This window comes from Carcharodon carcharias, chromosome 31 (assembly GCF_017639515.1).
Source record: "Carcharodon carcharias isolate sCarCar2 chromosome 31, sCarCar2.pri, whole genome shotgun sequence".
NCBI lineage: Eukaryota > Metazoa > Chordata > Chondrichthyes > Lamniformes > Lamnidae > Carcharodon > Carcharodon carcharias.
The window spans coordinates 4,924,508-4,942,353 of record NC_054497.1 but is presented as its reverse complement, the minus strand read 5'-3'; the positions used below and the strand labels follow the sequence as shown (position 1 = coordinate 4,942,353).

Sequence of the window (17,846 nt, the reverse complement as noted above, 5' to 3'; positions counted from 1 at the left end):
GGCCTCGCCTCCTTCTCTATCTCTGTAACATTCTCCAGCACTACAACCCTCCCTATGTCTGTAACCTCTTCCTGCTCCTGCAGCCCTCCCTCTCCCTGTAACATCCTCCAGCCCCAACACCCCTCCCGCCCCAACACCCCTCCCTATGTCTGTAACCTCCTCCAGCGCTAAAACCCTCCGAGATCTTTGCCCTCCTCCAATTTTGACCACTTACGCATTCCCAGTTTTCATCTCCATCATTTGTGGCTGCGCCATCAGTGACCTGAGGCCTAAGCTCTGGAATTCCCTCCCTATCTCTCTCTCCTCTCTTAATACTCCCATTAAAACCTACATCCTTGACCGCTTTTGGTCACCCATCCTAATACCACCTTCTTGGTGTCAGGTTTTGTTCGATAACTCTCCCGTGGAACACCTCAGGATGGTTCCAGCTGATTCCCTGTTTAACCGAAGCTTAACCTCCCTACTCTGGTATTCAATTCCCCTCGCAATAAATGATAACATTCTATTAGCTTTCATAATTACTTGCTGCACCTGCATACTAAGGACTGGTCTCCTTATCTAAGGAAAGACGCAAATGCATTAGAAGCAGTTCAGAGAAGGTTTACTAGATTTATACCTGGAATGGGTGGGTTGTCTTATGAGGAATGGTTGGACAGGCGATGTTTGGATCTGCTGGAGTTTAGAAGAGTAAAAGGCGACTTGATTGAAACATATGAGATCCTGAGGGGACTTGACAGGGTGGGTGTCGAAAAGGTGTTTCCCTCCTGTGGGAGAATCTAGTACCGGGGGGTCACTGTATAAAAATGAGGAGTCACCCATTTTGGACAGAGATGAGGGGGATTTTTTTCTCTCAGAGGGTTGTGAGACTTTGGGACTCTCTTCCTCAAAAGGCGGTGGAAGCAGAGTCTTTGAACGTTTTTTAAGGCAGAGCTACATAGATTATTGATCAGCAAGGGGGTGAAAGGTTATTGGGGGTAGGCAGGAATGTGGAGTTGAGGTTATAGTCAGATCAGTCATGATCGTATTGAATAGTGGAGCAGGCTCAAATGGCCGAGTGGCCTACTCCTGTTCCTAATTCATGTTTGTATTAGGGGTGCAATATAAAAGCAAGCTGTTGTTGTGAACTTGGGTTGTGCTCAGAAAATTTCTTCCCACTTTCTTCCTAAGCTGCAAATGCCTTGTACTTCTCCCTTGTACCCCAGACACCATCCCCCCATCCTCGCATATCACCACGGCATCATAACCCTCTCATTGTCTCCTATTCGTCTTGACTCAGAACTCAAAACCAGAATACTCTGCCTTCTTTTCCTGACTTCCTTCCTCCTGCAGGATTTTAAGCCTAAATTCGGGATCGCCCTAGCCGCTGAGTCAGAAGCCCATGGTTTAAAATCCCACTGCATCCAGGCTGACAGTCCAGTGCAGTACTGAGGGAGCGCTGCACAGTCAGAGGTGCCATCTTCCAGATGAAATGTTAAACCATGGCACTGTCTGTCCTCTGAGGTGGATGTAAAAAAATCCCAGGGCATTATTTCAAAGAAGAGCAGGGGGGGTTTAAAACTCAGCAGGTCTGGCAGCATCGGCGGAGAAGAAAAGAGTTGACATTTCAAGTCCTCATGACCCTTCAACAGAACTGAGTGAATATTAGGAAAGGGGTGAAATATAAGCTGGTTTAAGGTTGGGGGGGGTGGTGGGTGGTGGTTGTAGGGACAAGCAAGCAGTGATAGGAGCAGATAATCAAAAGATGTCACAGACAAAAGAACAAAGAGGTGTTGAAGGTGGTGATATTATCTAAACGAATGTGCTAATGAAGAGAAAGGAGATATGGCTGTGAAAGGGGGTTTTAGTAAACACCTTGTCAAACACCAGGAGAGAAATGGAAAGCAATGAAGGTGAACAAGGCAAAAGAGAGATACGGAAATCTTGTTCTTTTGTCTGTGACATCTTTTGATTATCTGCTCCTATCACTGCTTGCTTGTCCCTACAACCACACCAATAACCCACCCCCCCCCAGCCCCCCACCTGCCCCCCACCTTAAACCAGCTTATATTTCACCCCTCTCCTAATATTCACTCAGTTCTGTTGAAGGGTCATGAGGACTTGAAACGTCAACTCTTTTCTTCTCCGCCGATGCTGCCAGACCTGCTGAGTTTTTCCAGGTATTTCTGTTTTTGTTTTGGATTTCCAGCATCCGCAGTTTTTTGTTTTCATATCTGAGTTAGCTCCAGTGTCCTGGCCAATATTTATCCCCCAATCAACATCACAAAAAAAACAGATTATCTGGTCACAACCACACTGCTGTTTGTGGGAGCTTGCTGTGCACAAATTGGCTGCTCTGTTTCCTACAATACAGCAGTGATAATGACACTTCAAAAACTGTTTCATTGGCTGCAAAGTAATAACTTGTTGAATTTAAGGGAAAGCTAGATAAGTATTTGAGGGTGAAAGGAATACAGAGGAAATGCTGAAAGGGCAGTTAGGGATGGGCAACAAACGCTGGCCTAGCCAGCGATGCCCATATCCCGTGAACGAATAAAAAAAAGGCAGCTTGTGTGGGGCATAACCACCAGTATGGACATGTTGGGCTGAATGGCCTTTTTCTGTGCTATAAAGTCCATGTAATAAGTACCTGTCATGCACTGAAGCCATGAAAGGTGTTATATGACTGCAGACTCTTTTTGAGCATATCACTGGCTGATTTCTCTCCTCCTCTCTCTCAGACGCAGCTTTCGATGTTGGCAGCATTGGGAACTATTAACCTTGGCTTTTCAACAAAAATAAAGAGTGAGCTGAAGGACAAAGGCAAAATGAATCAACATTGATAACCTACAAGCATCCTCCCAAAACCCAAACAGCTGGGCTTGATCACATCACAAGTACAATACTCCAGACAGCCTGAATGACCTTCTTTCAACCTTTATTCAGTATCCCACATGGTTATTGTTGACCATGATAAGTTTGACACATATGACACAAAACTTGAAAGTCTAGTGAAGCGTGAGTAAAGTGACAGACTTTAAAAGAGATAGATGGTGGTAATACCACTGGGCTGGTAATCCAGGGACCCAGGCTAATACCCTGGGGGTTTGGGTCCAAATCCCACCACGGCAGCCGGTGGAATTTGAATTCACTTAATAAAATCTGGAATTGAGAGCTAGCCTCAGTGATGGTGACCATGACAACCATTTTTTGTTGTTAAAAAACCCATCTGGTTCATTAATGTCCTTCAGGGAAGGAAATCAACTGTGCTTACCTGGTCTGGCCCATATGTGACTCCAGACCCACAGCAATACGATTGACTCTTAACTGCCCCCTGAAATGGCCGAGCAAGCTGCTCAGTTCAAGGGCCATTAGGGATGGGCAACAAATGTCGGCTTTGCCAGCGATGCCCATATCCCATGAAAGAATAAAGGAAAAGTAGACAGCACAGACAGGCTGGTAGGATGGTTAGACATGTGGCAGTTCAATACAGAGAAAGCTGAACTGATGCACTTTGGTAAAAAGAGAAAGGAGATACAATATAAACTAAAGTGTGCAATTCTAAAGGTGATGCAGGAACAAACCTGGGGCACAAATCATTGAAGATGGAAGGGCAGGTTAGGAAGTGGTTAATAAGGTATACAGAACGCTGGGCTTTATAAATAAAGGAATATATCCAAAAGCAAGGAAGTAGTGATGAACCTTTATAAAACACTGGTTGGGACAGAACTTGAGGACTGGGCATTACAGTTTAGGAAGGATGTGAAGGTTTTGGTGCAGATTTATGAGAATGTTTCCAGGGATGAGGAACTTCAGTTATCTGGATAGATTGGAGAGGCTGGGACTGTTCTCCTTGGAAAAGAGAAGATTGCGAGGGGACTTGACGGAGGTATTCAAACTCATGAAGGGTTTGGACAGAGTAGATAGGGAGATACAGTAAATTAGGAGACGGGTCAAGAACCAGAAGACACCAATTTAAGATCAATGGCAAAAGAACCAAAGGCGACATGAAGTAAACTTTTTACGCAGTGAGTGGTTAGGGTCTCGACTGTATTGCCCGAGAGTATGGTGGAGGCAGATTCAACCATGGCATTCAAAAGAGAAGAGGATGCCCCCTGAAGAGCGACAGGGAAAAGACGGGGGAGAGAGACTAGCTGGATCGCCCTTGCAGAGAGCTAGCATGAACTCAACAGGCCAAATGGCCTCCATCTATGCTTGACTGTTCCGTGGCTCTGGTTGCAGCCAGGCCTATGGCAGACTGGTGAGGATCAGAAAGAAACCCTTATCCTGGAGATAACACTGGTCATCTCCGCTCCTCTGATAGCCCATTCAATAAGGATATCGGTTAACTAAGCCTTAGGGACTCGAAGGCCCCAAGTTTGGTTCCCTGTCCACATTGAGCTGTCTGCTTTCTGCTCTGCAATGTCTGAACCTCCACATCTTCTGGGCAAGCAAAGGTCACAATCCCGATCCCCGACCAGTGCCACCTGGAGGGTGGGCACAAATTGACGGGGGGAGGGGTGCGGACAGGAATTGAGCTCTGCTGCCTTGTCTCATGTACCTGAATAGGTTGGCACCGCACATGAGAAACAGGTGGATGGACTAAACGCTGGAAATAGTGAAACAAAATCCCTCGAGATTCATGTGAGAAGGGAAGAAAACAAGGAAGGAGGAAGAAAAAATAAAAAAGGGGGAGATCCCATGATAGTGTTGGGTTATCAAGTGATGATATGAGTGAAAAATAGGTACATCGCTTTATAATACATTCACAGAACGTACGGACGGGCAGTCAGCTATATTTTAAGCATTAAAATTACCATTATATTGTTTTAATCAATGTGTAAGTCACAATGGATACATTTTCCTCCATTACACAATAACCATACTTCAAGAGCATTTCATTGGTGTTATATATTGTTGTATTATCTGTAAATATCTGTGAAGAGCTAGGAGCTAATTAGCTAGGAACTAATTGATGTGTAAAAGTTCCAAGGGGCCACATTTCTTAGCTGCACTAGAGAAACGTGTGAAGTGTAATAGAACCAGTTCAATCCAGCCATTCTATTGTACAGCATGGCAAAGTTAAACATAAAGAGTTCCAACTCAAGTTCTGTCGAAGGGTCATGAGGACTCGAAACGTCAACTCTTTTCTTCTCCGCCGATGCTGCCAGACCTGCTGAGTATTTCCAGGTAATTCTGTTTTTGTTTAAGAGTTCCTGATCTGTCCAAGCTTAAAGCGTGATTACTAACAACATCTGGGAACCCAAAAGACAAGAACATATAGCAATAAGCTAGGAACCACAACTTTCATTTATATAGCGCCTTTAGCATAATAAAATGTCCCAAGGTGCTCCACAGGAGCACTATCAAACAAAATTTGACACCCAGCCACACAAGAGGATGTTAGGATAGATGAAGGTAGGGTTTAAGAAGTGCCTTAAATGAGGAGTGTGAGAAAGAGAAAGAGAGAGAGAGGGATGAAGAGGTTTAAGGGGGGAATTCCAGAGCAGAAGGTGGTGGTGAACTGCCTTCTTGAACTGCTGTGCCAGGAGGGCAGAATGGAAGGAGCACAGACACTTCCGAGGGTTGTAGGGGCTGAAGGAGACTACAAAGATAGGGACAGGCTAAGGCCATGGGCTTGAAAACTAGGATAAGTTCTCGTACTGGAATAGGTCAGTGAGCACAGGGGTGAACGGGACTTGGTTTGAGTTAGGGTTCTGGAAGTAAAGTTTTGGATGAGTTCCGGTTTATGGAGGGTAGAAGGTGGGAATTGATTTGGGTCGTGAAAGGGGCTATATAAACACAAGCCGCTTCTTTATCTGTCCCTCAGCTGAGGGTAGGGAAAGATTAATCAAGAGGACCAGCCTATTCCTTCCTCTGGCTGACCTACTACTCTCCATTCCACTATTAGACTTTATGCATGATTTCTACTCCCACGTCAGCCACGACCTTGTGCTTTGTTTATTCTTTGGCTCCTTTCTAATTTTTTTTAAGATTCTTGTTTGGGAAAGGAGCTCATATCATGACACAGAAGTGTCAAAACACACTCGCAGGCCACGTATGTCACAGCTCGATGCAGGATAAAGGCTTCTCTACTCTGTCATGGTATATCTCAGCCCTACCCTCAGGAAGAGCAGCCCCTCCCTCTTCATCAGCATGGCATTGTCCATTCCCTGTGCTCTGTGGACTGTTCCCAGGGACACACACTGAGACAAACATCAACTGCTGCTGAAGGATCATCAACTCGATGAAAGACGCTCTTTGGTCTGACCGAAACTTGTTGGTCTTCCAGCGCAAAGAGTTGTCCCCGACCGAGTGTTGCAGACTGGCACATTCCAAGGTCCAGGACTGCGTGCTGAAGGACTCACTAAAGCTTGGGGCAGCCGCTGCAAAGGCACAATGGGGAAAGGTCACTGTCTAAGATCTTTCAGCCGTAGTGCACCGAGGGGCTGGGAATTGTATAGACCCCTCGGGCTGCATGACTCACAATAAATGTATGTAATGAATACTAAATGTATCATAATTGTATTGAAGCCCCGCAGACTGCAACATGATGTATGTTGATAACTCCAATCCCACTGCACTGTCTGACTGTCTGTAATGATCATATTGAAATGACTGTAATATTCATTGATTTATTGAAGCACCTCGTGATCCATGTGTAAAAGTTGAATCTGATTGTACTTTTTGTGATGGACATTTAAAAATGTTTTGAAATGTTCTTTCAGATGTTTTATGAATAAAGTCTATTTTTCCAAAAAAAAAAATTCCCAAAGCCAGCTCTCCTTAGGCAACTCTAGGTGAGATTCTCTTGTCTAATCCTGGATTTGGGAAATTTGCATGTTATTGGCCCCTAAAATCTGGTTAAAATTCCAATGCTTTCCTGGCCAGTCTCTCACCTTGCACCTTCTGTCAACATGGGCTCCTCAAAAAACTATTATCTATCCTAACTCATAGCAAGTCCTGTTGACCCATCATCCACTAGCATCAAATGCTAGTTCCGGCCCAACACCTCGATTATAAAACTCACGTCTTTTTTCAAATCCCTTCGTAGCCTCATCCCTATCTGTGCAACTTCCACCAGGCCTACAACCTTCCAAAATCTCTTCCAATTCTTGTTCCTTCAGCAACCCTGATTTCAACTGTTCTATCACTGGCTATTGAGGCCCTAAGCTCTGGAATTTCCTCCCTAAGGGTTCACACCTCCCTCCTCTTTCAAGATGCTCCTTGAACCTACCTCACTGACCAAGCATCTCTCCCAATGTGTCCTTCTGTGGCTCAGTGCCAAATTTTGTTTGACAATGCTCCTGTGAAGCATCTTGGGATGTTTGACTACATTAAAGTCACTATATAAATGCAAGTTGTCGATGTGGAATTGGTGGAATTATTATGCTAGTGGGCCTAAGTCCCCTAAAATCCAGGCTAAAGCTGTAACAAACTCATTTCACATAGAACATGAGTCTGTGGAACTTAATTCTCCCGAGACTGGTAGAGTCAGGGACATTGACTATTTTCAAGGCAGAGGTAGATAGATTCTTGACTAATAAGGGGATCAAAGGGTATTGGGGGTAGGCAGGATAGTGGCATTGAGATCGCAATCGGATCAGCCATGGTCTTAGTGAATGGCAGGGCAGACTCGAGAGGCTGAGTGGCCTGCTCCTGCTCCTAAATTCATATGTTCATAAGTAAATTGGGACTCATAACCAGCCAACAACGAAAACCTTCATCACATCAGTCTGGGCTGCATCTGAACCTAGATCCCAGGGCAGAAGGTTCACATTTTATAGATTGCACCATCGACTCCCTCATTCACTGCTCCAAGCCTGGAAATGCAAAACTCTCTTGAGCTGATACGTCAAAGGGGGGTGATAGTGGACACGGCATAACTTTTCATGAAGGCACTCTCAATTTAACCCAGTTATCATCAATCGGGAAGGAGGTCTTGTGGTGTAGAGGTAGTGTCCCTACCTCTGGGCTGTAAGCTCTTAGTTCAAATCCCACTTCAGGACTTGATGGGCAGGGAGAGTGTGTGTTCGTATTGTGGCCAAACAGATGGATTATCAGCCTGCAGACCCCTCCTATATGGCATGTGGTAAGAGTGGGAGAGTTCCCTGGTCAGCCATACTGCAGAAGGCAATGGAAAACCACTGCAGTACAGGGCCAAGTGTAATCATGGACCAATCCAATGAAATGTCCATGGTCACCCTCTTAGGGCCTGGTACCTGAGGGTGGAGGATCTTCAATTGAGTTCAAATTGGTAATTTAGATATATTATGGATGTTAATCCTGAAAAGAAAGTTTTGACAATATGGAATCAGATTTCTGTAATTTCAAACTTTTCTCATCAAAATATGAATACGTAATATATTTAAGGCTGTAAATACAACTATATGATCTATGTGCATGTATTTACATCTGTCATAAATTCTCACGTGTGTATGTGTGCGCTGGTGTGATACATGTATGTTTGTGACGTGTGTATTTTGTGACGTACATTTTCATTTATTTACCTTGGGGACACTCAAGCATAATGTATCAATACATATAACAAAACTGGATATAAAGCCACTGCAATGGTTGGTTTGTGCACATCTTCATACAGGAGTTCACCCGTCCGAGCCTCCACTATGTTATGCGCACTCTTATATTCTACTGATAACACCCAAACTGTGTGTATTTACATGCCTACGCTTCCAATTGGGAGACCCTGCATTATGTGTGTAGGAACCTCGGAGAAGGATCTCATCAATGGAACATTGCCATTTTCTCAGGCAGAATACTAAATAAATGGGAGGATATTGAGAGGGGTTGAGGAAGTGAGTGCATGTCCACAGGTCCCTGAAGGTGGATAAGGTGGTAAAAAAGCATGTGGAGTGCTTTCCTTTATTGGGTGAGGTATTGAATACTAAAACAGAGATGTAATGCTGGAACTGTATAAAACATTGGTTAGGCCACAGATGGAATTTTATGTACCGTCCACGTTACAGGATTTTACATCACATAATTGCTCTGGAGAGAGTACAGAGGAGATTTACAAGAAGGTTGCCAGGGCTTGAAAATTGTAGCCATGAGGAAAGGTTGGATAGGCTAAGGTTGTTTTTTTTAGAACACAGGAGGCTAAGGGGTGACCTAATTGAGGTGTACAAAATTATGAGGGGCCTGGATAGGGTAGACAGGAAAGACCTGTTTCCCATAGCTGAGATGCAGATTGAGGTGCCTTTTAAATGAGTTGAACGTTTCAGCCTCTACCACCGATTCAGGCAGTGAATTCTAGAGGAGAGATGAGGAAAAATATTTTCACCCAGAGGGTGGTGGGCATCTGGAATTCACTGCCTGAATTGGTGGTTGATGCTGAGACGTTCAACTCATTTAAAAGGTACCTGGATCAGCATCTGAAGTGCTGTAACCTGCAAGTCTACGGACCAGGTGTTGGAAAGTGGGATTAAAAAATGAGTGGCTAGTTTCTTTTTACCCTTTTTATGGCTGACGCAGACACGATGGGCTGAATGGCCTCTTTCTGCGCTGTAACTTGTCTATGGCTCTATAGTAGCTCTCTCTTGAAACCTAAGCTCTTACCCCTAAACTATTCCTCTTTCCTAAGTTGGCATCTATCCCTAGAAGTGCCTCAGTTGCTCATGTCCTTCTACACAAAGCATTCACATTCCCTCTGTGAAAATTCCCTTTTAACTGTCTTAATTCTCATGTTGGGGAAATGTCCCCTTCTCCTGGATTCCTTTACTGAGGCAGGAGCCACTCCCTCTCTAACTTAAATGCCTTCATTATCTTAGTCATCAGGCTCCTCAGCTTTGGGTGATACAAGTTCGCTCAGTCTCTTTATCCCCATTGTAAGATCTCTCATTTCAGCCGAGTGGTCCATGGACTCCATTCTAGCGTCAGTGTAACCTTCCTAAAGTGCCTAAAAATGTACACAATCCTAGAACTAACGGCCAGGACTATGTAGAGACAGCTCTCTGTTTTTATGTTCTAGACCACTTGCAATGGAGCCCAACGCCCGTTTTGGGTCACTTTTTACATCTGTGAGAAAGCCGTCACTAACTTGTGCCTGTGGATTTCAAAATCCTTTTCTTCACAGTCACAGCCCAGTGCTTCCTCACTGTATTGCCATCTGCTATCCTGACAAACTAAAGTGCACCACCTCACATTTGTTGTGTTAACTTGTGTCTGCTATTGTTCTGCCCGCTCGCTTACTCCCCTATGCCCCTTATTCAATTTTCTGTTCTCTTCTTTACACTTCACTCTATCTCCCAGCTGCAAACTTGGGACAGACGCCTTCAATTTCCAACGTCTGAGTATCGCCGAAAAGAGAGACATGTTGTCAAAGCTTTTCATCTTGCACTAATCAGGACAAATGCAAGACTGCAAAATTTCAAATGACCACAACAATTTATGCTACAGGAGAAAGGGGGTGCTGATTGGTTCGCAAGTCAGCTCTGATTGGCTGAGGTGTTACCTTGGAGAAAGCAATGAGGAACTATAGGCTCCCCAAGCTCTCAGGTAATTCAAAAAAGGCACAAGGCTTGAACATATCCCTTTTGGTTGCAGAAATTAGATCCTGTGTGTGATTGTATGTCGCTTCTAGAAAGCAGAAATGAGCCATGTTACAAGCGCAGCTGATTACCTGAAATTGGTTGTTAGTGTAGTTATTAGCACACTCAGGATTGTCCAGCAGGTGCTGTCCAATCGCAGAATCGCATCAAACAGTCATTTGTGGGTAAAAAGCTGGAGTTTCAGCAGTAATCGTGGAGGCTCACATCACTGCCTGCCAATCTGAAAGTGACTTATTTCCAATCCCAACCAATTCTCTATTCATGCAAGGCAGTTGTGCTTAGTCCCTTCATCTTAGCTAATAATTTTATCAAACAGCTTTTGGAAATCCATGAAATCGAGCACTCAGTGATTCTTCTCAATTTGCTAATTATACATAGAGGAATGAGAGTACAAAATCAAGGAAGCTATGCTAAACTGTTATAATTTCCTGGTTAGACCTCAGCTGGAGTATTGTGTCTGATTCCGAGCATCACACTTCAGGGAGGGTGTCAAGATCATGGAGAGGGTACCAGAGGAGGTTTCGTGCCAGGGGGTGAGGGATTTTGGTTATGTGAAGAGACTGGGGAAGCTGTGGTTGTCCTCTGTGGGGCAGCGAAGGTTGAAGGGGTATTTAATAGAAGTGTTCAAAATTATGAAGGGGCTTTGATAGAATAGGTAGGAAGAAACTGGCTGGAGGAGTTGATAACCAGAAACCACAGCTGAAAAATAATTAGCAAAACATCTAGAGGTGAAAAAAGAGGAGATTTTTTTAAAAAAATGCAGTGAGTTGTTGTGATCTGGAATGTGCTGCCTGAAAAGGTATTGAAAGCAGATTGAACAGTAACTTCCAAAAGAAAATTGGATGAATGCTTAAAAAGGAAAAAAACTTCAGGGTTAAGAGGAAAGAGCTGGGGGCCAGGGGTTGTGGGGAGAGGTGTGAGCCGAATTGGATCGAACATTCGAGGAGCCTGCGCAGACACAATGGGCTGAATAGCCTCCTTCTATACTGTATGATTCTCTGATACATGATAATACAGTGACTATCAATGAACATTTCTATTTTGACATAGTTCTGGATTTATTTCTTAAATGCTCATTTAATTTAATCCTCTGACACTTTCTAACAATGTTCCTGCTATGCACATTAACCTGTAAATGCTCACTTTATACCTAACTCCCTCTCTGAAGTAATAGTGCAAGAAATGCCAAGCTCTAATCCTTAGCGAGTGACTCTGATTCAAGTGAAACCTGAACCAGTGAAAGATTATACCCAACTCCCAGTAACTTTGACTATTCCTGTTAATATCTTATGGCCAACACTCGAAGTCCAAAGACTGTCAGGTCTCCATTTTGTAAATCTTGACCATTTGATCCCCAATATTCCTTTTCCTTTTACTAATCTCAAGTTTGCCTCTGGCACCACATTCTCCTCTTCTACTGTGCAAGCTGATGCAAGTATTCATTTAGTCATTCTGCCCTACCATTATCCACTAAAACTGTCATACAATCGGGATTGAACTGGAAAGCCACAGCCAAAATACTCCTCCCATACAATAGTCTAAATAGGCACATTCTGAGGTTTATTGCTGACTAATGTTGCTCACGTTCTCTATACTATAAGTTGCTTGACTCCTTAACTTGGGAAAAGGTCAAGTTATGTGAAGGTCAGAAAACATCAACAGCCAATGACTGGCTCCCCCCCTTTTGTTCGAAAGAACGTTAAGTTATTATATAGTGCGAAATTTGATGTGTGGCAGATGATTGAGATAAAAAATTATCAGTACATGTGTCTTTGAGAGAGGAAGGGGTGAGCAGAGAGAGAGAGGGAAGGATAGAAAGAAAGAGTGAGAAAGAGAAAAGAGAGAAAACAAGAGAGAGCGAAAGAGAGAAAGAGCGAGAGAGAGGGAGAGAAGGAGAGTGAGACAGAGAAAGATAGAGAGTGAGACAGAGGAGAGAGGAGAGAGAGAGGGTGAGAAGGAGAGAGAGACAGAGAAAGATAGAGAGTGAGGGAGAGGAGAGAGAGAGAGAACAAGACAAATAGAAAGTGCGAGAGAGGGCAAAAGAATGAGAGAATGAGAGAGTGAAAGAGAAAGGAAGAGAAACAGAGAGAAATAAAGAGAAAGAGAAAGGAGAGATGCACCTTTATCACACTGAGTGCATATATATGCTCTGATATCACACCAAGACATAACATACCAAAGCTTCTTCCAGGTGCTTGTGTAAGATGTCTGATTGGTTCAATTGGTCGCACTGAAGCCTCTGAGTCAGAGTTTGTGGGTTCAAGGCCCATTCCAGGAAAAGAGCAGAAAAAACAGACTAATACTCCAGAGAAGTACTGAGGGAGTGTTGCACTGTTGGAGATACCACTTTTCAGATAAAACTGTAAGCTGCTGCCCCATCTACCTTCTCAAGTGGATGTTAAAGATCACATGACACAATTTTGAAGAAGAGCAAAGGAGATCTCCTCAGTGTTCTGCTCTCAACCTATGTCACTAAAATAGATTAATGATTACCATATTCCTGTTTGTGGGAGCTTGCTGTGTGCAACTTGGCTGCCACTTTTCTGACATTACAACAGTGACTACATTTCAAAAAGTATTTCATTGGGTATTAACTACTTTGGGATGTCCTGAGGTCATGACAGGTGCTTTATAAATGCAAGTCTTTTTTTTGCCCAGATCAATCAAGGTGATTATTTATAACAACAGGGGTGTTGTGAATAAAGTGTGACAGAGAAGATATAACAGAAGGCGTGACAGTTACAGAAAGTGCAAGGTGCACAGGCTAGTTTAAATATATCATAGGTATATTAAAATATCACACTTTAGCTCGGCGAACAGGTTTTAAAAAAAAATGGAATCTTTTACATCCAAGAGGACAGGCTTGGTTTAACATCTCAGTCCATAAGCTGGTGCTTCAGATGGTGCAGCACTCCCTTGGTACTGCACTGGGAACGTCAGCCTGGCTTAGGTGCTCAAGTCTCTGCAATGGGAGGTAAATCACAACCTGTAACTCAGAGACATGAGCGTGACCCACTGAGCCATGACTATCCTGAGGTCAGTTAAATGTTTAATTGCTGCTTGTGTAATGTGGTTTACTGAATGTTAAAGGCTTTGGAAATTTCAGGCTGTTGGACAACCTTTTCATTTCCCACACTGAAACTAATAACCAACAACCGGCAACTGACATCACTGTGAAATAACTGCTGCTCTTTCCTTTTTTGGCTCTGTACAGTATTTCTAATGCTCAGGCATTGGGTTGAGTGTTTTAAAATATTTCCATATACTAGCGAAACTCCAATATTACAGCTCAATGATAAACCAGAGGACACATTGTTTAGCGAGGGCAGAAAGGTGTAATACAGCGTATTAGGCCACTGTTTAAAATCTAGCTGAGGTTAGGCAAAAGCTGCATGAACTCAAGGGTAAGAGGCGTGTCTTCCAAATGTGGCGTTAAACCAAGGCCCTGTTTGTCTGCTCTCCCAGGTGGATGCAAGACATCCCATGGCCACTATTTCGAAGAAAATCAGGGGTGTCCTCCCCTGGTGTCTTGGCCAATATTCATCCTTCAAACAGATTATCTGCGCATTACTACTTTGCTGTTTGTGGGAGCTTGCTGTGCACAAATTGGCTGTCACGTTTCCTACAACAGTGGCTACGCTTCAAAGGTACTTCATTGGCTGTAAAGCCAATTTGAGACATTGTGAGGTCATGAAAGGCTCTATATGAATGCAAGTCTCTCCTTTTTTTAAGGTCAGTTGAGAGGTTGCAGACATCATGGCTCCAGTAATTTCTGGCACTGAAGTGTCTGTTTGTACATTCTAAATGACCTTTATTTTCTTACACATTCCACCCACGCCCCAAGTGAAACTGAGAAATTAGTGTATGACACCTGAAGTGTGACAGGCAAGTACTAACCCTATAAATTATGGATATAATAATTGATAGTTGCTCAATATCCCATTAACAGAACATGCATTACTTGTAAGATTATACATATATCCAATATTACAATGACAGAGGTTCATTATATACTTCATATTCACTTCTCTTTCACATTGACATTTCCTGCACTCTGTGTATTTTATTAGGTTCCTACTGGCAGTGCCTGCAGTATTCTACATTAATATCTCTTATGGTCAAGATGTCAAGATGGAGTTGCGTGAAAAATGGCCTGTACCTTTAAGTCCGCTGCTTCAACACTCTTTGTGGGGGGACATGAGTTGGCGCAGATGGAGAAGTTTGCAAAGTTGGTCTCAACTGAAGGGTGATTATATCTCTTTGTAAATCACATCAGAAACATTCAGCATGAAAACACTTATTTGGTTTTAAAATATTTTAGTATCTATAAGGTACAACATTTTGCTGCTGTATCACACTGACAGTATGTTTGGTATATATCACATCCCATATCTCACTGACAGATACAGCATGGTATGTTTTATATACATCATATCCCACATCCCACTGACAGATACAGCATGGTATGTTTTATATATATCACATCCCACATCCCACTGACAGATACAGCATGGTATGTTTTATATACATCATATCCCACATCCCACTGACAGATACAGCATAGTATGTTTTATATATATCATATCCCACATCCCACTGACAGATACAGCATGTATGTTTTATATACATCATATCCCACATCCCACTGACAGATACAGCATGGTGTGTTTTATATACATCATATCCCACATCCCACTGACAGATACAGCATGGATGTTTTATATATATATCATATCACACTGACAGATACAGCATGGATGTTTTATATATATATCATATCACACTGACAGATACAGCATGGTATGTTTTATATATATATCATATCACACTGACAGATACAGCATGGTATGTTTTATATATATCATATCACACTGACAGATACAGCATGGCATGTTTTATATATATATCATATCACACTGACATACAGCATGGTATGTTTTATATATATATATATCACACTGACAGATACAGCATGGTATGTTTTATATATATCATATCACACTGACAGATACAGCATGGCATGTTTTATATATATATCATATCACACTGACAGATACAGCATGGTATGTTTTATATATATATCATATCACAGTGACAGATACAGCATGGCATGTTTTATATATATATCATATCACACTGACAGATACAGCATGGCATGTTTTATATATATATCATATCACACTGACAGATACAGCATGGCATGTTTTATATATATATCATATCACACTGACAGATACAGCATGGTATGTTTTATATATATATCATATCACACTGACAGATACAGCATGGTATGTTTTATATATATATCATATCACACTGACAGATACAGCATGGCATGTTTTATATATATATCATATCACACTGACAGATACAGCATGGCATGTTTTATATTTCTATCATATCACACTGACAGATACAGCATGGTATGTTTTATACATTTATCCCATATCCCGGTGACAGATACAGCATAGTAATGATATATATGCATAAAATCCTATAACCCACTAGCACATCCTACACTCTGCACATTGTATCGAGATGGCCATAACCTATGATCATCATATAGCGATATTGGCTGCTATCTGCTGCTTTTGTCGATTCCATCGCGCTGCGTGCTTCATGTCTCAAGCTGTACCAAGTTCATTTCCTAGCGGTGTGTAATGCAGCGTCTCGAATCACTCCACACCACCACCCACCCCCCACCAACCAAACCCCGCTCCGGTCTCTCACCACTGCAATCGAGTTCCAATCAATGCTTACAAGGCGCAGCAACACCGGGCAATCCCACTTCCAAGCGGACGAGATCCAGGAGCGAGCACCCAGAGCCCAATACATCCCGCCGGCCGAAAGCCGCTTCGTGAAAGGCACATCCATTTAAATCGAAAATAAGCCAATCGGTTCCCTGCACTAACTTGGGAGATGGTTTAAAAGGAGTATTTTCCCCCAACAAACTACAATCGAATCCCCCACCATTCCGATTGTAAATGTGAACCTGACTCGCAAGCAACCGACAGGTTAATTCCGCCGGACGGCAGAGTGTAGCAAGCTGCAGGTCGGGATCCCATTTATTTTTGATATTTGTGAAAGATGAAAGGTTGTAAAGCCCTTTCAGCTGGGCACCTGGATGTCTAAAAACGCATAGAATTTATGCACGCTACTTGCGAAGAGATTTCGCGACCCCCCCCCCAAAAAAAAAATATATGTAAAGCATAAAATAAATCAAAATAAATCACAGTGAGTGAGCCTCCTCTGTTTAAAAACACGCACGCTTTAAAACCCTCCTTTTCCATTATACAGCAACCCTGCAGGGTTAGCTTGTGTGTGTGTGTGAGTGAGTGAGAGGGAGAGGGATAAACTGTCAAGGCTTCTTGGTGTCTTAAACGTAAAAAAAAAAACCCAGACAGATTTAATTTATATATAAAAAAGGAGAGGGGTGGGGAGGGGGTGAAAATTCTTCCAGCACAAAAATCCTTTCATTTTTGTTCCATTGTGTCATCAATCTTTGGGGATAAGGCGTGTAAATAAACCATTCCGCCCCTGCAAGTCGATAGTCACAAACCAACAGCCTTTGCACAGATCGTAAAAAATAAATAATTTTTACGCCGCAACAAGACAATAAAGCCTCTATGATTCATTGATTTCACCACCCCCCCCCACCAACCTTCTCCGTAGTTCACGCACCCCAGACAAGAGCACACTGTCTTGTATTTAAATATATATATATATATATATACAGCATTAGCATCATGTGTATAACATCAAGCAGACGGGATAAAATGATTTCAAACCTGTCTGTCCTTTCCCCAGTGTCTTCTCTAATCGGTATGGTCCCACATATTGTGCACAACCTGCTTCTTTTGTGGATGTTGTCATTGTCTCGTTTTCCAGCTCCTTTTTCCTCAGGTTTGAATTGTGATTTGAAATGTTAAGAGGAAAAAAAATACTCTTCTTTTTTTTTCCAAAAAACAAAATTACTAGTCCTTGTCTCCACCTCCCCCACCCCTCCCCAAGACCCTTGGGTTGGTAAGACAAGTCATGGAGGTTGTCCTAGGATCCTGGTACCAGCATTATTCTCCTCTCTCTCTCTCTCTCTCTCTCCGCTGCTCCCCCTCTCTGCCAATCCAGCCTCAGCTCTTAGTTAATCCTGCAACCTGCTCCTTTTTTTTTTCTCTCTTTTATTAAGCTTCCATCCGGGAACCCTCAGTGACACCCAGTCCCGATTTTAACCCTCTGCCTCCCTGGGACCAACTGGAATGAATTTTCAAGTGCCTCTGCATAATCAAGTAGCGTGAATCAAGAGAC

At 42.9% G+C, this 17,846-nt stretch overlaps 1 protein-coding gene across 1 annotated transcript in view; it reads right to left on the bottom strand.

Moving 5' to 3' along the window:
• Positions 1–17,417, bottom strand: part of LOC121271690 (serine/threonine-protein kinase BRSK2-like) — a 333,868-nt gene extending 316,451 nt beyond the window's left edge. The window contains exon 1 of the mRNA XM_041177841.1: positions 17,333–17,417. Coding sequence (XP_041033775.1) covers positions 17,333–17,417 — 85 coding nt within the window. The remainder of the gene's footprint in view (positions 1–17,332) is intronic.
• Between the last annotated feature and the right edge of the window lie 429 nt (positions 17,418–17,846).